This window comes from Asterias amurensis, chromosome 16 (genome assembly GCF_032118995.1).
Source record: "Asterias amurensis chromosome 16, ASM3211899v1".
Classification (NCBI taxonomy): domain Eukaryota; kingdom Metazoa; phylum Echinodermata; class Asteroidea; order Forcipulatida; family Asteriidae; genus Asterias; species Asterias amurensis.
The window spans coordinates 14,079,804-14,106,692 of NC_092663.1; the positions used below are offsets into that span (position 1 = coordinate 14,079,804).

The 26,889-nt window shown below is 39.3% G+C and overlaps 3 protein-coding genes across 4 annotated transcripts in view; 1 reads left to right on the forward strand and 2 right to left on the reverse strand.

The window, feature by feature from the left end:
- Positions 1–5,666, reverse strand: part of LOC139948578 (protein Abitram-like) — a 68,278-nt gene extending 62,612 nt beyond the window's left edge. For both annotated transcript variants that reach the window (XM_071946738.1, XM_071946739.1), the window contains exon 1: positions 5,534–5,666. In XM_071946738.1, coding sequence (XP_071802839.1) covers positions 5,534–5,666 — 133 coding nt within the window. The remainder of the gene's footprint in view (positions 1–5,533) is intronic.
- Positions 5,667–6,668: 1,002 nt separating this feature from the next.
- LOC139948966 (uncharacterized) lies at positions 6,669–10,677 on the forward strand. Its single transcript, XM_071947352.1, has 4 exons — positions 6,669–7,297; positions 7,742–7,908; positions 9,141–9,353; positions 9,592–10,677. Exons 1-4 carry the CDS (start codon positions 6,924–6,926, stop codon positions 9,969–9,971), a joined length of 1,134 nt encoding a protein of 377 aa, XP_071803453.1. The 5' UTR covers positions 6,669–6,923; the 3' UTR covers positions 9,972–10,677.
- Positions 10,678–12,846: 2,169 nt separating this feature from the next.
- On the reverse strand, positions 12,847–25,579 carry LOC139949074 (polyribonucleotide 5'-hydroxyl-kinase Clp1-like). Its single transcript, XM_071947478.1, has 12 exons — positions 25,194–25,579; positions 22,056–22,142; positions 20,709–20,822; positions 20,362–20,487; positions 19,590–19,703; positions 18,511–18,709; positions 17,639–17,728; positions 16,373–16,473; positions 15,493–15,631; positions 14,907–14,987; positions 13,886–13,979; positions 12,847–13,271 (listed from the first exon to the last, which is right to left on the reverse strand). The coding sequence occupies exons 1-12, from the start codon at positions 25,245–25,247 to the stop codon at positions 13,157–13,159; spliced, it is 1,314 nt and encodes a 437-aa protein (XP_071803579.1). The 5' UTR covers positions 25,248–25,579; the 3' UTR covers positions 12,847–13,156.
- Between the last annotated feature and the right edge of the window lie 1,310 nt (positions 25,580–26,889).

Below are 26,889 nucleotides of genomic sequence, written 5' to 3' on the forward strand. Positions count from 1 at the left end.
TAATTTTCTAATGAAGCTGAAACTTCTTCGGCACACATCTCTTCATTCACAGTGAGTAGGGATTCATGCCATGTCCCAAAACTTGATTTACACAAGGTATCAAAACTCTTCAGGCATTTCCCTTCGTATAGGGGGTAATAGCGATGAATGACTGGTCCTGTGTACCATAAGGTAAAATAATACAGAATGTATTGAAAATGCTTTTTAATCAGATATTGATAAAAAACTGTTACTACAACTAACGACTGTCAGTTTTCCATGGAGAGTTGGACAACAATTTAAAGTTCACAGATTTACAAATAACTTACAGGGTTTACAGAAGGTAATGGTGAAAGACTTATCTTGAAATATTATTTCTTGAAGTTGAAATATTATTCCTTGAAATATTATTCCATGAAATGCTTTACTTTTTGAGAAAACATTTAACAATATCAATTCTCGATATCGAGAATAACTGATTTATTTCAAACACATGTCATGACACGGCGAGAGTGCAGAAACAAGGGTGGGTTTTCCCGTTATTTTCTCCCGACTCCGATGATCGATTGAGCCTAAGTTTTCACAGGTTTGTTATTTTATATATAAGTTGTGATACACGAAGTGTGGGCCTTTGGACAATACTGTTTACCGATGTTGTGCGATTGCTTTAAATTTTGGGGCATAACAACTAATAAATTTGTCCATAACCACACAACTTCAAAGTGAAATGTTTCGTAAAATGCTTCATACTAAAGCAAAACACCTTTTCCTGCCCATGAAACGCCCAAGTAACCTTTTTCCTCAGGCCTATAATAGTAACAATATTAAAGGCTGGTGTTTATAATAATAATAATAAACCTTTCTTATATAGCGCATCATCACTATAGGCCCCTATAAAGTGTTGTTTTTATATAAGGAAGACTCTCTTTTTTTTGGGGGGGGGGGGGTGGCACCCTGTCCATCAAACCTAGACATTTGTATCCAGCTTTACTTGTCATTTAACTGTTTGAAAGTTGACAGTTCGGACAACCCTAATTTGTCCATTCATTTCACAAGTTAAAAAGAGTTGGAGTAAACAATTTGCAAGCTTCTTTTCACGGGTCCCGGCTAAGTGCACTTTACCTGTCAGGGGGGTTTTACAGGCAGTGATGACAGATTTAGATAATGTGTGTATGGAGTGATCAAGCTTTCAAACTATCAATTCAACTTCTCCAGAAAGTTGTCCCCAAATTTGAGAGGTTGTAAGGTTTGCAAGAAAGAGAGGTCCCAATCTAGAGAGCCTTATGGGATAATTGTTGGTATCAATGCATTGTTAATCATGGTGGTATACACACTATTACACCTGTAATGAGGTCCCCTGGCCACATACCCACATTCACAATAATTTCGACAACTCTTTTGAGAAGGTGGGTGGACTATAGGCGCTGGGCAGACAAGGTGGGTGGCCAACTCAAACATAAAGCAACGTACCGGGACTCGCGCTTTATTAAAAGCTGATTTCTGACTGAAGTTGGTGTTGTTGTTGTTTACAATAGGTTTCACTGGAAATGTCAACCGCTGACTCTCAACAAATTAGTTCAAATCAGGTTTCAAGACTCGCGCTTTTTAATTAAAGTTTCTGGCTGAAGTTGTTTTTGTGTTGTTTTTGTTGTTGTTTACAACTGGTTTCACTGCATGGAAATGTCAAAAACAGACTCACATCAAATTGATTTTGTGTGCATTGCCTTGAAGTAAGTTATCTGGTGTCAACATTAGTATTCTGTTCTGGTTATCGGATAAAAGTTGTGTGACGTATAGGCTCGTGGTACTCTACAATGAATGAGAGACCTTGGGACAATAGGTGGCAGCAGATATGTTATTTCCAGGAAGACCGTTGTTGAAAGACATGTTAGGGGGTGGTGGGGGTGCGCCCCACTAAATATGCAGAAAACAGAGCGGCGTCCTTACTTATTAACATTTCTGTAGGCCCTTGAAATATTCTGTATTATACAGATTTTGGAGCGCAATAAAAGGGGGTACATTGTAAACAACTGATGGGATCCCAACTGATGTATTTTCGATGACAGGCAATAATGAAACAATTGTAATCGTTGCCAAGAGGCGCTGTAGACACATTTTTCAAGATTGGGGCTCAGATGGTAGGATTGATGATTCATTTAGAGGGAGAATAAACTCACCGGGCCTTAGGACTCCCCATATCAAAATGATATTGCACTGTAAGATTCTTGGTATGACGATTTTTTTGGATGAAGAAAGTGGTCATATCTTCTTATAACTTGTTTAGCAGTCATTTAAAGGCAGTGGACACTATTGGTAATTGTCAAAGACTAGCCTTCACAGTTGGTGTATCTCAAGTATGCATAAAATAACAAACCTGTGAAAATTTGAGCTCAATCGGTCATCGAAGTTGCGAGATAATAATGAAAGAAAAAAAAACACCCTTGTCACACAAAGTTGTGTGCGTTTAGATGGTTGATTTCGAGACCTCAAATTCTAAACTTGAGGTCTCGAAATCAAATTCGTGGAAAATTACTTCTTTCTCAAAAACTATGGCACTTCAGAGGGAGCCGTTTCTCACAATGTTTAATACCATCAACCTCTCCCCATTACTCGTCATCAAGAAAGTTTTATGCTAATAATTATTTTGAGTAATTACCAATAGTGTCCACTGCCTTTAAAGACACTGGACACTATTGGTAATTGTCAAAGACCAGTCTTTTCACTTGGTGTATCTCCACAAAATAAAATAACAAACCTGTGAAAATTTGAGCTCAATCGGTCGTCGAAGTTGCGAGATAATAATGAAAGAAAAAACACCCTTGTCAAACGAAGTTGTATGCTTTCAGATCCTTGAGTCTGAGACCTCAAAATCTTAATCTGAGTATCTAAAGAGTCTCGAAATCAAATTTGTGGAAAATTACTTCTTTCTCGAAAACTACTTTACTTCAGAGGGAGTCGTTTCTCACAATGTTTTATACTATCAACCTCTCCCCGTTACTCGCTACCAAGTAAAGTTTTATGATAATAATTATTTTGAGTAATTACCAATAGTGTCCACTGCCTTAGGCTCTGGTTAAATCTCATACAACTGGATGGAATAGATTGCTTAGAAAAAGGCCATTACTAAGCAAAACAATTGACAGAGTGCAAGTCGAAACAACCAAGACCTTTTATGTACTTTTGGTTGGTAACCTTTTTCCTGCTAATAAGCAAGTTTCTTTTTCTGAGCGTTTCCTTTTTCCAAAGAAAAGTGGACATATCCAAGTCGAAATTCTGTGTAGTGAAATGCCATTTCATACACAGTGGGTGAAATCACAGCACTTTGGAATGGACAGGAAAATGCAAGGGACATGTACACTGCCCTCTAGTGTTCATATAATGTGAGGAGTAAAGCCTGATATTAGTGAACAATACAAAATTAAGGTATGGGTGTCAGGGAAAACTTGTCCGCTTAACAATTTGTCCACCTCGTATAAGATAAGAATTAACGGCAGTGGACACTATTGGTAATTACTCAAGATAATTATTAGCATAAAACCTTACTTGGTAACTAGTAATGGGGAGAGGTTGATAGTATACAAATATTGACTGCTTCGAGTGCTATGGTTAAAACTATGACTCCCGAGGTGATCCACAGAGCGTTCTATTTTCCCGAGGCGAAGCCAAGGGAAAATAGAACGCTCCGGGGATCACCGAGGGAGTCATAGTTTTTAAACATTGCACGAGTAAAAGCAGTCAATATTTGTTTTATAACACCCCAAACATTTCTAAAACCTGTATTATTATTATTAAGTTACAGACCTGAATGCTACAATCCACGGACGATGCGAACACAGATTGCAAACACTTTTACCTACTGTGTTGCATGTAGTGTCGGACAATCCGAAATGGTTACAGACTATTAATTTATCATCCTCGTACACACAACGGACGTCTGGGTACTGCACGCCGTGTGCTAGTCTGTCGGACTAGCGCACGGCGCCATGTGCTAGTCTTCGGACTAGCGCATGGCAAACTGACGCTCTATCACACGGCCGTCGTCTAGCAAAACTAAGACATGTCATGTGACACGCTCTAAACCAATGAGCAGGCACAATACTTGCAAGGGGTGTTATAATATAAAACATTGTGAGAAACGGCTCCCTCTGCAGTGACATAGTTTTTGAGAAAGGAGTAATTTTCCACGAATTTGATTTCGAGTCCTCCGATTTAGAATTTGAGGTCTCGAAATCAAGCATCTGAAAGCATACAACTTCATGTTACAAGGGTGTTTTTTCTTTCATTATTATCTCGCAATTTTGAGGACCAAATGGGCTAACATTTTCACAGGTTTGTTGTTTAATGCATATGTTGAGATACACCAAGTGAGAAGACTGTTTTTTGACAATATTACCAATAGTGTCCAGTGTCTTTAAGCATGAGCTGAACCTGACGGAGGGTGATTCTAAAAAGGCGCTGTCAGAAGAAGTTTTAACTGCTTTGGGGACAGAATCTCCAAAGTACATAACCTCCTGCCACACCGGCACATGTAATGCAAAGATTTAGATGATGATATTGGCTACTATGGTAAGCTAGACTAGAATAAACGTGATGTGAGCGGATTGGAGTGTAGAATGGTGGCAACAACTGAAGTTTTAATCTTTTTTTTTCTTCAAAATATTTCCTCAATGGTGTTTTGAGAGTTATCAAAGGATTTATTAGGCATTGAAGAGCAAGCTCGTGTTCTCGGAATTTTTGTCATAATTTTCGAAAGTGGTAAAAATAGAGCAAATCTGGTGGGTGACTGGATGTCGAAATTGTACGTATTTGACCATTATTGTAATTTGCCGCTCGAACCGATCTCGTAACCCTCCGGCCTTCCCGCCGTCGGGAGGAGGGTTACGTTATCGCAACTAGCAAAAATCAGGAAAAATCCCAAATTAACCAATGTTTTACAAATGTCAATTTCATCACACACAAAATCGGGCCTGGAATTACACAGTGGGCGGTGCTAAAACTAAAAGATCTCTGTGTTGCATGCCCTGTGTCGGGACAGAGTGTCTGTTCTTACTATTGGGGTGCCTCTTGTTTGAAGTTCCCTTTGGACTTTAAAACTGTTCAATGGCAAAGTACCTTTATGAAAATGGCCCTGCAATCGGCTGTCTCAAAGATTTCAGACCCGTACCAGTCACTGTGCAGTCAGTCCTCACACTCTCCTTGTGTTGTGTACCTACTGCAACCAACACGACTGTAGTTTTAACTAATTTTCCGCACCTCTCGCCACCAATTTCTTCAGCTCCAACCAAGGCAATTCCACTGATTTCTTTTTTTTTTTAACGGCCAGAATTGGTGGCGAGGTCGTACAATTTTACAATGCAAGTTTAAAAATAGTGTTTCAAGTCATATGATTTGATGTTCGCAAAACGGTGGCGAGCCCACATAGTCACACTCACAGCATTTATTGATAAAACACGTGACGAGGGGAAACTAGGAAAAAAATCAGAATAATTTCCGTCAGTCGGTACGTTTACTTCTTTTGAAACTAACCAAAGTTCTTCGAACTAAAGTTCATTACCTGCTATATAGCCAGCTGTGTAATACCTCTCAACTACAGTGGGATATTCACGTTGGTTCGGTTGCAGAGGATGTTTTGTTTCAGGGTTGACGTTGCAGCCGACACTCATTTCGCTTTCCATGGGGGCCGCCATCTTTTAGAAATAATACTCTTTCTAAGTTTGATCGCAAGAGGGCGCACAACACAATAACGGCACAGTGATTTTCTATCGTTATTATTAATTTTTATCCCCGATGAAAATTTAACCTCTATTATTTTCTTGCATCCCCTAATAGTATAGTCCTACTGAGGACATTGTGTTTTCTAGTTTTGTACTTTGGAAAACGTTTATGGGCAGAATATTCACTATAAAAAGTAAACTATTGAGATTTTTTTTTTTTTTTTTTTTGTTAACCAGACTGAATTAAGATAGTTCTGAAAGCTGTAGCGATAATTTTCGGGCCGATATCACACAGCTAGGCAACTTTTACAGGCATTTGAGGGGTCAATCAAGTGCAGTGCATGCTACGGGGTCACACTTTGGTAGCACATGAGAGTTTTTTTTAAAACCATGTCTTATGAAATCCCCAAAAGCAAATTGTGTTGTATGTGATCAAATGTGAATGATTTCTCTTCTTGGAGAACCCAGCCGTTTTTGCCTCCACAGGCTCATCAGCCTACTCTACTCTACATCCATGGCCTACATTATGGGTGCGTTCGTATAGCTTCCCTGGATGGGTCTACCCTGGTGTGTGGCGGTTTTTTTCCCAGGACGAACGTGGGTTATTATCTGCACACGTTTGTCCTGGGAAAAAAAACCGCCACACACCGGGGTCGACCTGGGGAAGCTAAACGAACGCACCCTATTATTGAATCGAAAACATCTGGTAATCGACTTAGTTCAAACCTTCTGAATATTAATGACCATTATAATAGTGTACCATACTGTCAATGTGAAACCACTCTAGTGCGACTACCCTATGAGGGAGAGTAGAATTATTGATTAAAAAACACACACACAAAAGGAACACAGTCTTGGTATTTTTCACTGGTCACAGTTTGAATGGGTATTACACACAAACGTATTGTTAAGGGGCAACCTTCGGATCCGCTTATGTTGTTTAGAAGACAGTTTGAAATAAGTATAAGGCACTAAGGCTGTTTTGATGTCTCGTCCACTTCCCGGTCAAGATTAAAATTTGAAAACTCCAATGAAAACACAAGGTAACTACAGAAGTCGAACTAATAAGTTGCATCTACAGAAACTTTAGTTAGAAAACTACTCTGCGATAATGGACGAGAAGTGAGGAGGCAAATATCTGCCGTTGTGAGGTTTCAGCAACTTCATGAACTGGAGATGAAAGAGATCCAGTCTGCGAAGGCAAAGTTGAACTTAAGTGAACTCTGATCAATGTCAAGCAGCAGAACGTCCTGCCGGGGTGAGAATCACAGATCAACCATGCCCGGGTTACGGCGCTCCGTGAGCTACCGAGAACTTCGCCAGTCGCTCCCCGCGTTCCTCGGTGGTGCCGTTGTCGCCACCGTGGTGCTACTAGCGTTCGTCGGACTCCATCGACCCGCGGGGCCGGAGAGGAGACGACGACCCACCACCCTCCAGCTCCCTGAGGAGCATCAGTGTCCGGAGTGCCCGGAGTCAGAATGCCCGAGATGTCAAGAGAAGGATAAGGTGTTTATGGTGCCGAAGACTCTGAAGGCTTTTCTTGGAAGACATTGGGATGTTATGAAGGAGAGTGCGGTTGTCATTGCAAGGACTCAAATGAAATCGTAATATTAGTCATTCTTTATTAATTATGAATTAATTTACAGATGTTTTAAAGGCAGTGGACACTATTGGTAACTACTCAAAATAATTATCAGCATAAAACCATTATTTGGTAACGAGTAATGGAGGACTGTTGATAGTATAAAACACGGTGAGAAACAGCTCCTTCTAAAGTGGCGTAGTTTTTGAGAAAGAAGCAATTTCTCACTAAAATAATTGTAATTTTGATTTCGAGACCTCAGTATTAGTTTGGGTTTGAACAATAACAAAATAACCGGAGCGGGACTGAACCAAAGACCTCCGGATTAACGCACGGCTCTCGTACCAACTGAACTATCCAGTCCAATTAATTTTTGCCGAAAAAAAAAATCAAACATACAAATAATTTCAAATGTGTTAAAACTATTATTGTAATTTACTCATGAATTATTCATTCTTTTCCCCAGTGTTCCGAGTTACGTCGTATCCCTTCACCCTACGGAGAGAGATCCGGATATAAGTCACAGCCTGATCGAGAGAGGTGGGTGGCAGGAACCGCTCATTGTGCGCATGTGCAAAGAGATGAACAAAGCACCAAGTGATGCTTTCTTTGTCGATATTGGCGCTTATGTTGGTGAGTTAGACAACATAGTTTAAAAATCCATTCCTCGTATTAACCAAGTAGATTTTTATGCTAATAGTTATTACGAGTAACTAAAATCAAATCTCTCCTGTTCCAGCAGGCTTAACCATTCAACTGTGCCACGAGAACAAACTTGTGGTGTTTGCGCTCTACACAACTAATAAACCTTTAATTGATTGATTCGTTGTTATAAAAATGTATTTGGTAACGAACAATGGGGAGCTGTTGATAGTATAACACATTGTGAGAAACGACTTCCTCTGAAGTAACGTAGTTTTTTAGAAAAGGGTAATTTATCACCCCAAAACATCGAAAGGCTTCAGGCCTAAAGTCTTTTGATATTAGGCATCTGAACACAAAAGTATGTAAAAGTTTGTTTCTTCTGTTAATATTCTTTTGCAACTTCGATGACCAGTTGCGTAAAAATTTTCCACAGATTTGTTATTCTATGCACAATGTTGGGATTTAGCAGGTTAGAATACTCACCCTGGTCTTTGACAGTATATCGAAGGTATCCAGTGCATTTAAGAACCAAGAAAAGAAGTCCTTGTGGCACGCAATCCAGTTAAGATGACTTGTGTCAATGTTTTGCTTCATTAAGCAATAAATACAAACGTGTTTACAGGTTTCTTCAGTCAGGTTTGCGAACTATACAGTTAGCTCAAGTTCACTTGTTAGGTTTCATCACCAAAACAAAATAATAACATCAACAATAGCTATAGATATACTGTTTGAACAAACCGGTTGTGAATAAAGGAAGTTAGAAACTTATTAGTTTAATGATTTTGTTTAGCCTTCGAGAAAGACTTTGCATGGGTTGATTTTTTTTTTTTTTTTTTACAAAACAGTTGCTGGCAATGTAAGTACTTTATGTAATCAACCACACACATAAACGCATAAACCTGTATAGGTTCAACTTATACAGGTTTATGCGTTTATGTGTATGGTTGACTACATAAAGTAATCTCAGCGAGATCGATCGGTCATCTGGGTCACGGGAAAATAGTGAAACCCGATTTTGCATGACAACGACTAAGAACGATATAGAACGCTCACTGAGCGATAAGCTCGGGGAAATAGTAAAAATTAACAATTGATAGCGAGAACACAAAGATTGATACAACAACAATTAATAACAATGCTCTATCATATCGATTTTGGTTCGCTTGGATTATAACTATTTCTCATATTTTTTTCTTCTTCTGAAACCATCATTTCATCAGGTACCCTGGCTCTAGGTCTCTCAGCATGCGGCCATAAAGTGATAGTCTTCGAGCCGATGACACGAAATACATTCTTACTCAAAGAAAGTGTTTTCCTCAACCAGTTGTCCACAGACCGGTTCACAATACACAACATGGCGGTCGGCAACTTCAACGGAAGGGCCTGCTTTTCAGCGAGTTCAAGCAACCAGGGTGACGGCCGGTTTGTCTCGGGTAAGATTTCACACTCTCAGGCACGGGACACTATTGAACTACAACAATTGTGAGCATAAAACGTTACTCGTAATGAGCAACGGAGAGCTGTTGATAGTATAAAACATTTTGAGGAACGGCTCCCTCTGAAGTAGAGTACTTTTTGAGAAAGAAGTAATTTCTCACTCAGGCCTGAAGCCTTTTTTGGGCATATCTGAACTTGTACACATTACTTTAGTCTGTTTCCTTCATTTGGTAGGTGGAGACGACTCACATCTATGTGCGTCTCACGAGAACGCAGTACAGATGATCCGTCTACAAGACGTCCTCAAGGAAGACACCCGCATCTGGACCCTTCACATCGACGCACAGGGCTTCGAAGCAGCCGTCTTGGCCGGGGCAGAGGCGATCCTCACCGGTACCAACCCGCCCCAGTACCTCCACGTCAAGCTGGGCCAGCCGTACAGCAAGGAGACAATGGCCGTCACCCGTGGGTTGGTGGAGACGCTGGGATGGCTGAAAGACATCGGCTACTCGTTGAGGGATACCGACAACGAACCGATCAGGGATGTGTCTAAGTTTGTCTGGCAATTAGGACATGAGTCGACTTACGTCTTGGGAATTCATGGAGTAAAATGAACAAATGAATCCACTTTTTGAAATCCATCTTTGAAGTGCAGTGGTGAGCTGAGCGACTATCAGTTTCATTGTGGACACCGATATGCAGAGTGCGATCGTATGACTTAACTTTGTTTTTAGAGTTGAGCATAAAAGTGAAAAAAATTATTAAGTTTTTCACACTGCCCATCTAAGCTGAATGAGTATTAATTTTCGTGGTGCTTCTCACTGAAGAAAAGTGTAAACGAAAATATACTACAAGTTATAAATTGGCTTGTAAGTTGTGGTTAGTCGAATGTGAACCAAAACATTCCCGTGCAAAAAATAATGTACATACCCATTTTTCCCAGCATGATGTTATCAGATGTTTTTTTTAGATGCTGATATATTTTTACTGGTAGGGTGTCGGGTCGAGTGCAATTTACACCATTTTAATGAGAGGTTAGAGACAAATTTACCCTTTCCATGAGGACTCTATTTATTAGACAATGGAGTACATCACCAAATTATTTAGAAATTTCCTATCATGTGTGGCGGTAGTGTTTCCCCCCATCATAAAACATCCGTCATAACTCGTCATCAGCGCAACACAGCAAAGCACCTAAACATGTTGTCAAAATGTCCCTGTATTGACGGTTTTTATTTTGTAGCGCCAATGTATTTGATTCGGCATGGCTGTCACTTGTTTTAAGTCATAAGTGTGAGGCGTGGTTTGTTGGGGTGTGGATTATGGGAGAGGGTTGTGGGAGGGGGTTTGTGGGAGGGTGTTGTGGGAGGGGGTTGTGGGAGGGGGTTGTGGGAGGGGGTTTGTGGGAGGGGGTTGTGGGAGTGGGTTGTGGGAGGGGGTTGTGGAGGAGGTTGTGGGAGGGGGTTGTGGGAGGGTCTGTTAAAGGTGGGGATTTTGTGGGTGGGAAGGATTGGTGGTGGGGTGTGATTTGTGGATGCGTTTTGTTGGGTGGGCACTGGGGTTATTTGGAGGATGTGCAAGTTGGAGGTGTTATTTGGTTTGTTTGTGGGGCTGGGGTTTGTTGTTGCATTGTTGGAAGGGGATTTTTTTTTGTGTGGTGGGGTTTGCAGCAGGTGGAGGGGGTTGTCCTTTACACAATCAAAACTGAAACTGGTCAACATTTGTATTTGTTCAAATTGTGTTTTTATTGTTTTCAATGGAAGGTTCCGACTTAATTTAATAAAGGAAAATAGACAGTAATGACAATTACATTTTAAAAACAATTACAAGAGATTTTTTAAGGACTGCCTGTTACCTAAAATAAAGGGAGATTGCATAGTGAAGTAAATTTTCTCCATAAAAAAGTTGTCATTCTCTCAGAAAATGGTCATCAAAATAGAAGAGAAATAAGTTTTTTATCTCATAGTTAAAAAAGAACATTTTCCTCATAAGGAAATTTATGTTACAAAGGCAACTGGAGTAGTGGAAACCTTAGGACTCTAGGTGCAGTTCCAGCAGGTAAATTCCCATGATTGACCTAACTCTGAACACGTTCATGCTTTCTTAAAACAATGGATTTACCTGGCAAGTCTGCTGCCATCTAGCGTCCAAAAAAAAAGTCTCCAACGCTGAACCTTCAGTGTGAAACCTTCACTGAAAACTTTGAACCTTTTAAAAAGTTAACTTTAAAAATGTATAGAACACAGCTACACAGTTGAAGCTGTACGTAATAGTTGAATAGGATAATAGTCCTATATGTTTACAGATAGAATCCTCCTCTTGCAGCATAGGAATGTTGATGCAGTGTCTAAGGCACAAGCGCCCATACATGGGTGTATGGGGACTCTGAGGTTTAGGGACAACTTTAAAGGAGCTGCTTAAAGGGAAGGCACACGTTTGGTAATTTGCAAAAACCAGTCTTCTCACTTAGTGTATCCCATCATAACCATAAATAACAAACCAGTGAAAATTTTGGCTCAATTGGTCATCGAAGTTGCAAGAAAATGATGAGAGAAAAACACCCTTGTTGGAAGAATTTGTGTGCTTTCAGATAGGAATAAAAGACTTCTGGCTAGAAGTCTTTTATTATTTTAGTGAGAAATTACCTCTTTCTCAAAATCTATGCTACTTCAGAGGGAGCCGTTTCTCACGATGTTTCATACTATCAACAGCTCTCCAATGCTCATTACCAAGTCAGTTTTTAAGTTAATATTTGTTTTGAGTATTTATCGAACGTGTACCTTCCCTTTAAGCAAAAAACATTGCTTAACATTGTTTTTGCTTGGTAGATATAAACAAGATACCAGTCACAAATTGTACATGTGACATGGTAACCTTATTCTGGTAAGCATAATTTTGTTTTGCTTAGCTACTATTTGTGTTTAAAGGAACATTACAGAATTGGTAAGAAACAAAAATCGTGAAGATCATAGACTTACTTAAAACTTACTCGGTCTTATGATGATGAAAGTAGAAAACATCTCTTGAAATATTTCTGTCTGAAATTGCATTTGATGAGAAATAAATAATATAATTTCGCGTTTTGAGTTTATTGCTCAGTGAGCGTTTGATTCATTTTTGTTTTGGCATCGATGCAATGCAAAATTTGTAATCGGTTTTTCACTATTCTCTCGTGACCCAAATGGCCGATCGATCTCAAACTTCTACAGGTTTGTCAGTTTATGTATATGGTGGATTACATAGAGTGCTTACACTGCCAGCAATTTTTTTTTTGCTAGCAAAACCAATTCTGTAATGTTCCTTTGAGCAACAATATGAAATTTGGCTCAGAAGGTCAGAGGGGTTGATTTGCCTGTAATTTTACACAGATAAAAACTGTATCAGTACAGAATATACCAGGGGAACTTTTTGTTGCTTTCTCTGCCCAATATTTTCTTCTTCTGGCTGTGCCAAAAATTGTCCCCACTTTTTTATCAGCTGCCCCCCCCCCCCACCCTTCCCACTGGGTTATACGCATAATATGTGCTCATACATGGTGAGGTAAAGCATTGACATCGATGAGCTGCAGCAGGCTGGCCTTGCACTGAACAGAGCTTGGGTTTTGTGTCACGTTTGACCCCTTAATCTCCTAGCCACCTCTTTAGATGTCGTTGATAGCATCGCTGCTTTTAGTTTTATCCACTCTGGCAGAGGGAGCTCTAACAATGGTGTAGCCAAAAAGTCGCACCGTCCATGGCTAGAGGAACCAATGACCCCTAAGTTCCAAAACTCACTCGGTAATAATGCATACAGACCACTTTCACTGTTGAATGTCCATAAATTGTACGTCGCTCACTAGTAGGTATCGACGAGGTAATGGCCGTGGGGCTGGGGACAGCACAGTGAAGACCCGGCGGTCCATGTCCACGTGTGTTCTGCAGGGAGAGGGGAAAGACAGAGAACTGCAAATAATGGCGTGCTGTATGCATGTGTTATTTTTACAAACTTTTTTCTTTGCTCAACCCCAAATTTAATTGTTGTCACGGGTCGTTGAAAGGACCAGGCTCTTCTGGACAAAAGTCCGAGAGTATTTCTACGGGTTTGAGGGTTGAGCAAAGAAAATATTGATTGGAGCAAGGCACAATTCCTTGAACGTGGTTTAAGCAAGAGAAAAATTAAAACTTTGTGATGGAAACATTACTTCTGTATGGCGTAAACAATCATGGTGTCGGCGCAACAACCAATAGCTTGATGAACTTGTTCTGATGCATTGCATTGTCAACTACTCATAACTAAACCTCAAATAATAGGGAATAGGTTGCCACGATCAAATCCTGCCTTTGGTTGTACATGGACGTTCGAACTTGGACCTTGTTACAGCAAGCACAGAGGGAGTGTTCGTGCACTAATTGTGTGAGAGGTCATTCCAATTTCAAAAGTTGCGCTTTTGAAAAGAAAACAGTTTTCAATTAATTTATTACTGTAAGGTGTTAAGGAGCTTTCGTAAGAAGTTAGGAAATGTGCCTTTTAACATTTTGTTTATACTTACACGCATATGAAGCCAGCAACGTTGGTTTTAATGAGATCATCATCTCTAATCTTGGCTAGGCTGACACTCAGGATATGGTGAGACAGTTCGCTGCCTGATGAAAAGAAAAACTTTGTCAAGATGGTCTGGGGGTCGTCCGAGAGTGTTGGGGTTATCCTGTTTGTTTATTTACATGTTTATGTCCCTTATACTGTATATTTGATGTAATTTTTATAAATCTTTTTATCTTCTCCATTTTTTTAGGTTTTGAGGAAATAAATAACAAATTAAATTATTGCTGCAGCGAAGTATCACATTTTTAACTGAGGAGGGAAACAACATGAATCGTCAATCAGACTTGGAGAGGAAATCAGACTTATCGTTATCGTTCTCTTTATCGCTGCAGTGGGACCTCCCTAATGGTAGTCTGTATCTATTATTATTTTTTTATTATTTTTGTTATGCAAGTCACCAGACACACAAGGCCTGAAGGCCACTTCAAGTTGTGGGCTACAATTATTTTTGTCCAGAGGCCGTTGCCACGTACTCCTAGGGCTGAAACAGGGTTACCCCTTTTACAGTCCATACAGATGTAGGCTTGGGTATCATCAATCCGAAACCTGGCTGGTAGAGTAGAAAGCACTACCTTCCCAGTTTTATGTAGCAAGTGTCACGACCGGGATCCGAACACACACCCTGCTGATCAAACACCAGAGCTTGAATCCGGTGCTCTTAACTGCTCGGCCATGACACGCCACAAGTGTAAGCAGGTCACCGTGGTCTAGTGGTTAGACTGCAGGACTTGCAATCACAAGGTTGTTGGTTCGAATCCTACCAAGCTAACAACTGATTCAAAAATGACTACAATAAGTATGATCGTTTGAATCACAATTTCTTAAATCGTGCAATTCATAATCATAGATGCTTATGTATGATAGAGATTTGCTGTTGCCAGCTTGGTGTTTGTTTGCCGAGTTCCCTTGATAGGAAGATCTTAAAAATACACAAAATAACAAACAATAGGAGCAAACAGAAAACTTACTAGGTTGAACGGCGACAAGTTTGGTTTGATTGTCCTCTGGTGTCATACCGAGCGGAAGGCAAGAGTTAGGAACGGCTGGAGCTAAAAAATTGCAAAAGAAATTAGCTTTTAGTAAAAACTTAGGAAAATGGGTAACCAAATTGCAAAAAAAGAGGCTAATCATAGAGTGTATGAATAATGAGTGTACAGGTAAAGCTGGGTGTTCAACTTCAAAACGTGGCCAAATTTTATGACTCTGCTGCCCAATGAATTCTGCCCTGTCACCATTCTCTGCTTACAGGGTTAGCATCAGGGCCCATTTTCATAAAGCTGTTTAGCAAAAACAAGGGTGTTTTTTCTTTCATTATTATCTCGCAACTTCGACGACCAATTGAGCTCAAATTTCCACAGGTTTAATATTTTATGCATATGTTGAGATATACCAAGTGAGAAGACTGGTCTTTGACAAATACCAATAGTGTCCAGTGTCTTTAAAAAAATATATTTTACAGTTTGATGACTTAAAAATAAATGTTCTAATGTGAGCAAATGTCAAACATCCACTGAAGAAAGCAAAGACAACTGCAACCGTGGAAACCAAACTTACCACCAATTTTGAAGATTTCCACATCAGAGAATCTGACATCGAAGGAGTGAGGGTAGAAGCACTTCTCAAACCCGTAGAAATACTCTCGGATCCTGCTGTCACGGACTTTTGTCCTGAAGGGCCTGGTCCTTTCAACAACCTGTAAGACAAGTTAATTTGGGATTGGGCAAAGAAAAACATTGATTGGAGCGACACATGAAACTGCGACCTTTGGATTAACGTGTTGGTGCTCTACCAACTGAGCTATACAGCCCTATGTTGGCGGTCTCTTGATTCTCTCACTTTCTTTGTTCCGGGTGCCAGTCAGAAGCCATACAACCATTAGCTGCCGCGTGGCTAGCGCACAATACAACCTGGGAAGTGGCAGCAGAGGGATCATTTGGAAGGGGATTTGACTTTAAGTAATAAACTACACACATTTTTTAGTTTGACAAGGCAGAATAGTTTGATATTGAAGTTCTCAGGGTGTGGGTTGAAATTCTGGCCAAGACACTTGTGTTTTTGAGCAAGACACTGAACTATAAGTGGTCGAAACTTTCTTAATACAGCTCTTTGTTAAGATTTCTGCAGAAGCACAGAGACCAGTCCGTTGGACGGCCGACGCGTTCCATTTGAACATTAAAAAGTCCCTAATGAAGAATTATTCCTGTAGTTGGTTACAATGTCACGGTCCAGCAGAACGTTCTGGGGTGCAATTTCGCGGTCATGACCAATAATTGTTTAGATTGATTGAATTGGACATTGGTTAATCACCTGTCAATGACAGAAACAGTAATTGGTTACAGCCGCAGAAAACACACTCTTAGGGTCGACTAACTATGCCTACAAAACTTTCCTTCTTATCGAGATTGTGCCTTACTTTTGACCTCCCCCTACTTACCCCTCCTGATTTCTGCTGCAACACCACCTTGACGAAGGAGGGCATATCCCTCACCAACTCATTGTACAATCTCTCCTGATCCAGTACAATGATGACATCAACTGCGAGATGAATAAAGAGATAACTAACACCAATTACAATTTATCTTGTAAGGATTGTGGTTTATCACATAGAGTTATATATAAGAAATAGAGGGCGCACTGGCCTATATACGCGCCCCGTATGCGCGCAGGCGGCCATTTTCTAAGTTGAACAAATAGGCATTGCTTAGCGTGTGTTTGTGCGGCCATTTTGTAAGTTGACAAAACAGCATCGTGTCAGCGTTCAATAAACACAAACTCCAACGTATTTTTCATATTCAACGCTCGTGTCTCCTTGCGGTCCCGTCGCGTTTATGCAAGAAGCATTATCAGTGCGCTCTCTAGTTCTTTTATATAACTCTATGGTTTATCACCATCTACTTGAAAACGACAGATTTCACAGTCATTTTGTTTACTGGTCAGATGTGTCATGAGATATGATCCAACGGAGCTTTTGAAAATTCAAACTTGGGCGTATTTTCTAGGAAGATCAGGGTGGGCTTTAAACTTTGGGAATGAGTCAGAAATAAGTTGTGTCACTCCTATCCGGAAGCCTACTTGTCATAAAGAAGGTAATCTTGCAAAAGCATTTCTCTTGAATTGCCCCCCCCCCCACCAAGGCCAGTTTTGGAGGTTCAAATTTCTATGGTGTCTGTTTGTGAATGCTGCTATCAGAGATGTGGTGTCCCCCATCACCTTGCTTTCTCATCAAGTAGACACTGTACTCAGCTAAAACTTTCACATGTAACTTTTACTGTATCTTTCTTGATAATTTTGCCTATCAATTAGCATTACGATGTCAAAAACCAATCTACGACCCTAACTTTAATGGACTAGCTCAAAGTGTAGTAAATTAAGACTCATTGGTTGTTGTGGCCGAGTGGATACGAAGATCACCGAACTCAAGCTCTAGTGATTCTGTTCAGCAGAGTTTGGGTTAGAGTTCCAGTCGTGACACACACTTGCTCAGGGACGGTTGCCAAGAGATGGTTCTTGTGTCTGATTTAGCTTATGGTGTACTACATATTTGGCTTTATACTTCCCAGGGAGCTGAGATGGTTTAAGGAATTAATTAAATGGCCCAGTGACAAGCGGTAATGATGTTGGAAGCGCTTTAAGATGCCCTTTGGGTGTATAAAGGGCTATATATAAAAACCGATATTATTACTCAGGTGGTAACCCTTACCTTCGAAAGCTTTGACTGCATGCGTGATGCATTTGTATCCATCCCCTTTGATCCAACCACAGGTGTTTATAATGCAGCCACTCACACCCGCTAAAAAATGTCAAAGGTCAAGATAGAGTTCAAAGTTCATTAAAGTTTAGAGAATTTGATTTAAATCAGGACCTAGCTGTTGCTGCCTTCAGAAGCAACACAGAATAAATAACAACTGTATTTATAAAGCACCAAATTGCCAAAGGGTACAAAGCGCTGAAGACAAAAAGGAAAACAAGGCAGTACAAAGACGATGTCGACCAGCAACAGACTAGGGGGAAAAGGTGGGTCTTGAGAGAACCAGTTTGAAGGCTGAGACACTGTTTGAGTTCCTCGTTTGGATGGGTAGTCACCGTGGTCAAGTGGTTAGACTGCAAGACTTGCAACCACAGGGTCGATGGTTTGAATCCCCCCAAGCTGATTTCACAATGACTGGAATAAAGGCCCGGTCACACAGGCCCCGATAACGAGAACGATAACGAGAACGATAAAAATGCACGCCCTCGATTGGTTGAAATGCTCCACGCAGAATACGCCCACGCTCATTCAACCAATCGAGGGCGTGCATTTTTATCGTTCTCGTTTTCGTTCTCGTTATCGGGGCCTGTGTGACCGGGCCTTAACTATTGTTGTCTTGTTACTGAATCACAATTTCTTGATTTATGTGATTCATAATCATAGACGTTAAACCAATGTTTGTATGAGGAAATTGGCTGTCGCCAGCTTGGTGTTTATATCCCTTTGTGGGAGTTTGCCGAGTTCCCTTAATGGGAAGATCATTCAAACAGACTATTCCATAATTGATGGAGAAATCACGTTGATGGAAAGTCTACACCACGTACCTTTTTGGTTGTTCATGCATCGTCTGTTGAACACCCCAGCCATATTGGACAATAGTAAGGTATACAGCTTCATGTTGTTGCCCGGGGTCGTCGCACCGAAGTGGTACACGAGAGGACCGGCTAACGAGAAGCCCTCCTCAACGTCGGCTGGCCTCTCGATCAGCAAAGCACCAATGGTACCAGGAACTGAGATTACACCCTGCGGATAAAATAAAGACAAAAATTAAAATAAATGGGATTTGAGACATTGCATGGTGAGGTATCAATATATTTGGTTTGTGGTAACACCACGTGTGTATCTACTTGCCAGGTAGATTTTTGTTCTTCAGAAAGCCATCTTGCTTTATATCCTACTATTGAGGAGTAGATGATTCGGAATTCAGGACACTTCTCAGTTCTAACGAGAACTGTTCTGCTTTTTAACTACTATCTGGGGGGAATGTCAAAAAATCGGCTGGGACTACTACTTTAGCTTTTAGTGGATCGTTATTAACTTCATTACTGCGGAGTGAGTTCTTAATTGGTCTCAACATTTTGACTAGCTTACTCTAGTCATTGTCAGGAGACAAAAATAAAACTAACGAAGAATGTCACACAGAGCCAACACCAGGGCCCAATTTCATAGAGATGCTTAACTAGAAAATATTGCTTGACAACAAAATGAATGCCGCCGATAAAGGATAACACTCTGCTGATCAGATGTGGGGTGTCGTGGCCGAGTGGATAAGAGCACCGAACTCAAGCTCTGATCCTTCTGTTCAACAGAGTGTGGGTTCGAATCCAGGTCGTGACACTTGTGTCCCTGAGCAAGACACTTAACTATAATTGTTTCTCTCCACCCAGGGGTAAATGGGTACCTGTGAGGGCAGAGATGGTTCTTGTGATTGGTTTAGCCATGAAGCGCATATAAGTGTCGCACAGGCTGTATACTCCCCATGGAGCTGAGATGGTTTAAGGAATGATTTAAGGCCCAGTGACCAGGGCTAATAATGTCGGAAGCGCTTTGAGACAACCCGTGAAACACCAGAGCTCTAGTCTGGTGCTCTTAACTGATCAGCCACAACAGGTTTTAGCTCTACCTGTCCAACATCAATATCAACAAATGTGGGCCTCCTTCCAACTCGAACAGCGTAGTTTAGTAACAGACGGCAGAGTGTACTTTTACCAACATCTGTCGGACCAACAATCATCACCTAAAAGGTAAAGTCAGGGGAGAAGAGGTATACGTCAACAATTTATAACTCGTCGCATAACAATTTTGGTTCCGACTTATCAATGTATCCATGGCAATGCCCCTGTTTATCTTCAAAGCTTAGTTCAGGAGTACAAAACAACTAGAAATCTGCAGTCTTCACATAAATCCCTCTGTGACTCCCCCAGTTATCAAAACCAAGTCATATGGTTCTTGCTCTTTCCAATATGCAGCAGTTCAGTTATGGAACAGTCTTCCAGAGGTTGTTAAACAGGCTGAGACATCAGAACAATTCAAAACCTGGATGTAAACATATCTGTTTACTTTGTGAAATTGTTGATTTCCCTTTACAGCACATCAGGGACCTCACGGTGATATGCGCTATATAAGAACGGTTTATTATTATTATTACTGCAAAAACAATGCATCACGAAAGTGATCCATGCAAAAATGTTTGTATCTCTCCAAACAATGGTTAATTTTTAGTCCACTCAGTGGTAAATTTTTAGTGTATTTGTATATAACATAATGTTTTTAGACACGCAAAACCAAATCGAATTTCACTGTACTAATATTTGTTTTTTTACAAGTGACAATAATACATTATTCTATTCTATTCTATTCTAAACACTTGTTTTGTATGATTTAAAACTCCTTACCCGAGGCCCTCTTGTGCCCTCTTGTTCAGCCTGCTGTCTCATCTGCTCCAAGGCTGCATGTGTGTTCAGATAGGTCGTCATGGGGGTATCTTTGGCAATGTACGCTACCTCAGTCTTACCCTTCAAGTGCATTGGACGGTTAAGGAATCTATTGGACATCTAAAAAACATGAATTTTACACTGGCTGAGATTTTAACATCAGCCTAGCAAATCCAGTAGTGTATGGAATGGCTTTAAGCACTTTGTATAACTTCTAAATTTTCCAACGTTTCAAATCAACATTTCACTCCCAAGATACTAGGATTTGGGTCTCCAGTTACCATGGCAACCCGTTTAAAAAAGGATATATGAAGACAACAACCATGCCACGTGTAGACAGCCACCTTGGACAATGCGGTGAACTTATAGGTTCGATTCTTTAAGAGCTCGGTGCCAAAGACTTCCGCCAACCCTTCTTTCAACTGAAATAAAAGTATCAAATTTTACAGAATAAATGAAGAAAGTAAATCATATAACTTGTGGAGACTATTGGTAATTACTCAAAATAATTATTAGCATAAAACCTTTTTTGGTGACGAATAATGGGGAGAGGTTGGTGGTATAAAAGTTGTGAGAGACGGCTCCCTCTGAAGTGCCATAGTTTGTCGAGAAAGAAGTTATTTTCCACGAATTTGATTTCAAGACCTCAAGTTTAGAACTTTAGGTCTCAAAATCAACCATCTAAATGCACACAACTTTGTGTGACAATGGTGTTTTTTTCTTTGATTATTATCTCGCAACTTCGATGACCGATTGAGCTCAAATTTTCACAGGTTTGTTATTTTATGCATATGTTGAGATACACCAAATGTGAAGGCTAGTCTTTGACAATTACCAATAGTGTCCACTGCCTTTAAAAGGGAGGATATACCTTTGGAAATTATTTCTCAAATTATTGACACTAAAAACTTACTTGGTATTGAGCACTGGAGAGCTGATGATACTACGAAACATCGTTAGAAACGACCCCTTTAAAGTATTGTACTTTTAGAGAAGGAGATAATTTATTCTTTTCCCCCCTAAATTTGATAAGAGAGAACTCTTGTTTCTCAGGCATCTGAAAGCACACAATTCAATGCAACAAGGATGCTGTTTCAGTCAGTACTTTCTTCCAGCGACTTTGATGGCCAATCAAGTCCAAATTTTCACAGTAAAAAAAAAAAAAAAAGAAACGCATGATATTGGGAAATTCAAATACTTGTCTTTGACAATTTCTAAAAGTACTGCCTTTAAACACAAATTATATGAGGATTTGAAACCCACCAAATAGTGTTAAATTAAGGCTCAAATAAAAAAATTCTCTGTTTACCAGCTTTGTACTCTGAAACCTTGCATTTGAAACATTGTAGTTAAAAAAATATTATAAACAAATAAAATAAATAACAAATGAACAAATTAAAATAAACAATTTTTAGAAGGTTTCAAACTGATGTATTTATATATAATTTAGTCACTTAAATAATAATTATTACATTTAAAAGTGTAACTTGTTTTTGTTCCAAATTATCCAAAACATCTTCACCGTTTTTCAGATAAACTTTCGCTTTAAGGATAAACAAAGAGATGAACAAAATAAAAGTAATCTACTTTTCTTTTAGTGATTCTAAAGGTAAGTTTCGTAAAATTATAAAACATAAAATAAAATAGTACAGCACCTGCACATGAACAATCTCATTGTTTTCCACTTCAAATCTTAGCTCTGTGTCTTTAACAAGTCTGTATTCCTTCATTCCTTGAAGTCCCTGTAGTTGAAAGGAGAATCCAAAAAACTTATTTAGTATCGATAAATCAAGATGTCAATTACAGATTTACAATGCACACTCATAATGTACATTACACAGCATGCTGCAGTACACAGCCAGCTGACTGAATACACAAGTGATTATGCACACATGCAGTGCACAAAGCCCGCCCACACACTATCCACACAACAGTCTCACTGACCTGTTACTCATTACCATACATGAATATTCATCAAAACAACCTGCATACTATAAACCACACTGTAAAGTAGATGCAGTTTATACAAGTTTGAAGTCAAACATTTGCTACTTTCTCATAAATGTCAACAGAAATATAATTATTTCTTTAAATTTTACTAAGGAGAAATGTATCAAATGTGGAAATCAAATAAACTTTGAAGGAAAATAGAAGCAATACAATCTTAAAAATGAAAATTGAAAATGAATTTTTGGCAACCATGGTTTCTGGGAGGAGTCTTTTTAGGTAGTCAGTTTCTCACTTTTTAATTGGTACCTCATTCAGTAGAAATATCACTGACCTGCTTTCTTCGTAAGAAGAAGCAGTAAGTGTATGATGAGTGGCTATTATGACTTTCATGAGTTTATATGAAGCCTGGATCCTCGTTCGGTCCGATCTTGGGTTCAAACTCTGACCATATTTCTACTAATTAGAGGATAGTTCAAATGACATCTATGTAAAATAATGAAAGAAGAGACTCTGGAAACCTTTTAGTAATTCGAAGTGAACAAAAAAATTAACCTTTAAAAAAAATAGCTGGCAGCAGGCGTGAAACTTTACAAAACCAATGAGTTGCTAATATGACTTTCATGAGTTTATATGAAGCCTGGGTCCTCGTTCGGTCCGATCTTGGGTTCAAACTCTGACCATATTTCTACTAATTAGAGGATAGTTCAAATGACATTTATATAAAATAATGAAAGGACAGACTCTGGAAACCTTTGAGCAATTCAAAGTGAACAAAGACATTGACCTTTAAAAAATAACTGGCAGCAGGCTTGAAATTTTACAAAACCAATGAATGGCTAATATGACTTTCATGAGTTTATATGAAGCCTGGGTCCTCATTCGGTCCGATCTTGGGTTCAAACTCTGACCATATTTCTACTACTTAGAGGATATTTCAAAAAACATTTTAAAAACATAATGAAAGAACAGACTCTGGAAACCTTCTAGCAATTCAAAATGAACAAAGAAATTGCCCTTCGAAAAAATAGCTGGCAGCAGGAGTGAAACTTTACCAAACCAATAATTAGGGAAACTGTCATCCTTGGAGACTTTCTGGACCAAATATAATTTATTAAAGTTGTTTCAAAACAAAAAATACTGCTATGACATATTATATTCTTTGCGTGGCAAAAGTTGAGAGGGACATGCCACCAACCACTCAACCCAACATGAACCTAATAACCCAACATGAACCTACTTTTGGTTAAATGGCTTTGAGATTGAACAAAGAGAAAAGCTAATAATACAAGGGAAAGATCCCAAACAAATGCATAGTTTTGATTGAGCTAGCAGGGGAGAAACTATTCAAAACCGGTAATCAAGAAACTATAATATTTAGTGACTTTCTGGACCCAATTTCATAGAACTGCTTTAAAGGAACATGTTGCCTTGGATCGGTCAAGTTGGTCTTTGAAAAGCGTTTGGAAAAAAGTAGTAAATGTTGTAAAAGTAGAATACAATGGTCCACACAAACACGCCTTGAAGTTGCACAGTTTTCCTTTTCAAAGCCACAAATCCGAGAAGGAAAAAAACACTTCATTAACTGGCTTGGCCACGACTATTCGATCCCTCTAGCTACAATGTAGATAATGGCAAACTGTGATGGGACCGATGTTAAAAGAGAGCCATTTTAGGACAGCAACAAGGTGGGCTAGACATGCTATGCTACATTGCACTACTATAGACCCATGTCCGTTCCGCTAACACATGGCTATATCATCATCTCCAAGATTTAGCGGAACCGAAACCTCACCCTAGAATGAGTCATAGTAAGTTTTATATCACCCCTTACCAATATTCTGCCTTTTCATTGGTTTAGAGCGCGTCACATGATGTGTCTTAGTTTTACTAGACGACGTCCGTGTGATAGTGAATCGGTTTGTCGTGTGATAGTGCATCGGTTTGCCGTGCGCTAGTCCGAAGACTATCACACGGCGTGCAGTACCCAGACGTCCGTTGCGTGTACGAGGATGATAAATTAATAGTCTGTAACCATTTTGGATTACATGACACTACATGCAGCAAAGTTTTTGCAATCTGTTTTCACGTGGTCCGAGGATTGTAGCATTCAGGTCTGTAACTTAATAGTACAGTATTTAGAAACGTTTGGGGTGTTATAAAACAAATATTGACTGCTTTTACTTGTGCAATGCAATGGTTAAAACTATGACTCCCTCGGTGATCCCCGGAGCGTTCTATATTCCATCGGCATCGCCTCAGGAAAATAGAACGCTCCGGGGATCACCTCGAGATTCATAGTTTCGCCGAGGGAATATAGCACGCTCCAGGGATCACCAAGGGAGTCATAGTTTTAACCATAGCACTTGAAGCAGTCAATATTTGTATACTATTACTACAATACTAGGTTGAGTAGGAGTGGGCAAAAACCATGATGACACCTACTCCTATCTATACTAGAACTGTGTATGTTCTGCTATGTTTCTACGAACCTCAGTTCTAGGAGGTAGCTAGATGACACCTACTCCTAGAACTATTTCGGTTTTGTTCCACTATCCTCTCACTCCTAGTCCTAGAACTATTTCGGTTACATTCTGCTATCGTCTCCATCCCACTATCATTATACGGAGACGATAGTGGAACGAAACTGTAATAGTTCTCTAGGTCCAGGAGTAGATAGATGACACCCACATTCAACCATCACTTTTTATTTAAATCCTGATTTATTTATTGTAAAAAAATTAAAATAGAAAAAAAAAATACATCAACAGTCAACAGATATCAATATATTTTATAAACTAAAAGTAAAACATCAATAATTACATCAAATCAAAAGGCGAACTTACGTCATCTTGTGATCCCCCTGCTTCCAAACCCCTCGCTTCAACTTCAGCTGACATATTGTAAATTGGTTCTCGGACTTTTAACTACCGTGGTTGGTTAGGAGTTGCTAACCGTAGAAAAGTTCGATTGCACGGTATACCGTTCAGCTGTGAGCTGGAGTAGTGGTGATGGCTCGTTCGTCAAGAAAGTCACCGGCAAAGTTCTCCTCAAATCGACACCGTTAATCACTCCTCGGTAGCCACAACGTGTCCAAATATATTACTTATTCATATTAATGATGTACAAATAATCTGAAGCACAAAATCAGTATTACTAGAAGGAAAACAACAGTTTTAAGATTGCATTTGCTCGAACTTCCGAAGCACGTAAATTGTTTCACAAAAACAGTCGCGAGTCGCGATCGCGTGCGCTGAGTGAGAAAGTGCATGCAACGAATGTACATAATGGGAAGTCTAGTTTATGACCGTTATTTCACTGCACCAGACCTTTTCTACTTTGCAAGCCCAATTGTAAATTCTGCCGGAGTGGTTTGTTTATTTTATTTCGATTTTAAAAACACAAAGCATGGTCGGTATCATCAAAAGGTGTGCTATAAATGACATGTTTGCAAAAAACAAACATTTTTATGTTTAAAGGTAAGATTATTACAAAGACAATCAAAGCCAAAAACCCAGGATAGCCTTATAAGAAATAGCCCCTATATGAAAAAATTAAATACAATAATTTTTTTAAAAATGAAAAGTAATCACAGAAAAAACACTAAAAAACAAAACAAAACAAAACAAAAACAAGCACGCGCATATGACAAGGTGTAAAAGAAAACATTGTTACGTACAATGATACAATTGAAGTTTAATACAAACCTGAAATGTTGGATTCGTTAAGATTAAAAACTATTACATTTTTGGGAGGGAAAAAAGCCGTCCCTTCCAAAAAAAAAAAATACAATAAAATAATAATAACAACTCTAGAACGTAAAAATCATAGAAAATCATAAATCATTTGGAGGATTGTATTTTTTTTTTAATCATAAAAAAATTATATCTGGATATCTCTTTATACTTAAACTGCCCAGATTTATACTTTTACTGCCCAGATTTTTCAGCTGATATTTTTTTTCAAAATGTACAGGTTTGAAAAGATGTTTAAAGAAGGCTTTTATTCATGTTGGCAAAACAAGAACACTTTACTTGGGCTACACTGTGCTTAGTTTTTTGAAAAAGTTTACAGAAAATGTCATCTAGGAGTTAAATTTGTTTGACAAAACTATTGAAAACATCAAAAACACACAAACCCTCTGTTTTATAGTAATTGTGATGATTTCTTTTTTCTTGATTTCATATATTTTGGCAAAAAAAAAAACCTCCCTCCCCCCCCCCCCCATCCGCAAAAAAAAAGAAAAGACGATCAACATTTTTATATTTTTATGTGGCCTAAGGGCCGGCTAGTTTGAAAGTTTTTTATGAAGCCTGCCCAGGCCTATTCAAATAACAGGCTGTTCATCTGGGTCAATAAAACTGTTTTGGGGGCAGAAAAATACTGCTGAGCAAAATGTATTTGCTATTAACGGCACTGGACACTATTGGTAATTACTCAAAATAATTGTAACATAAAAACTTATTCGGTAACGTGAGAAGCGGCTCCCTCTGAAGTAACGTAGTTTTCGAGAGAAGTTATTTTCCACTAAAACATTTGAAT

Excerpts from the sequence above, each read along its gene's own strand:
- LOC139948966 (XM_071947352.1), top strand. The coding sequence starts at position 6,924 with ATGTCAAGCAGCAGAACGTCCTGCCGGGGTGAGAATCACAGATCAACC. Across the intron at positions 7,909-9,140 it reads CGATATTGGCGCTTATGTTG|GTACCCTGGCTCTAGGTCTC; the intron begins GTGAGTTAGACA and ends TCATTTCATCAG. Across the intron at positions 9,354-9,591 it reads TGACGGCCGGTTTGTCTCGG|GTGGAGACGACTCACATCTA; the intron begins GTAAGATTTCAC and ends TTCATTTGGTAG.
- LOC139949074 (XM_071947478.1), bottom strand. The coding sequence starts at position 25,247 with ATGTCAGCTGAAGTTGAAGCGAGGGGTTTGGAAGCAGGGGGATCACAA. Across the intron at positions 20,823-22,055 it reads ATGAGATTGTTCATGTGCAG|TTGAAAGAAGGGTTGGCGGA; the intron begins GTGCTGTACTAT and ends CTTTTATTTCAG. Across the intron at positions 13,980-14,906 it reads ACTTGTCGCCGTTCAACCTA|GCAGCGAACTGTCTCACCAT; the intron begins GTAAGTTTTCTG and ends TCTTTTCATCAG.